The sequence below is a fragment of the Buceros rhinoceros genome, unplaced genomic scaffold (genome assembly GCF_000710305.1).
Source record: "Buceros rhinoceros silvestris isolate BGI_N320 unplaced genomic scaffold, ASM71030v1 scaffold25229, whole genome shotgun sequence".
In the NCBI taxonomy this organism is placed as follows: Eukaryota; Metazoa; Chordata; class Aves; order Bucerotiformes; family Bucerotidae; genus Buceros; species Buceros rhinoceros.
Window position 1 is genome coordinate 1 of NW_010430088.1, and position 204 is coordinate 204.

At 62.7% G+C, this 204-nt stretch overlaps 1 protein-coding gene across 1 annotated transcript in view; it reads left to right on the forward strand.

The window, feature by feature from the left end:
• Positions 1 to 4: 4 nt before the first annotated feature.
• Positions 5 to 204, forward strand: part of LOC104499407 (G protein-activated inward rectifier potassium channel 3-like) — a gene marked incomplete at its 5' end in the record, with an annotated part of 817 nt that continues 617 nt past the window's right edge. Inside the window, one exon of the mRNA XM_010142911.1 lies at positions 5 to 199. Within this exon, the coding sequence (XP_010141213.1) occupies positions 5 to 199 (195 nt within the window). The remainder of the gene's footprint in view (positions 200 to 204) is intronic.

Consider the following 204-nt stretch of genomic DNA (forward strand, 5'->3'; position numbering starts at 1 on the left):
CAAGTGCAACGTGCAGCACGGGAACGTGCGGGAGACCTACCGCTACCTCACCGACATCTTCACCACCCTGGTGGACCTCAAGTGGCGCTTCAGCCTCCTCGTCTTCATCCTGGCCTACGCTGTCACCTGGCTCTTCTTCGGCCTCATCTGGTGGTTCATCGCCTACTGCCGGGGCGACCTGGAGCACCTGGAGGACCACGCGTG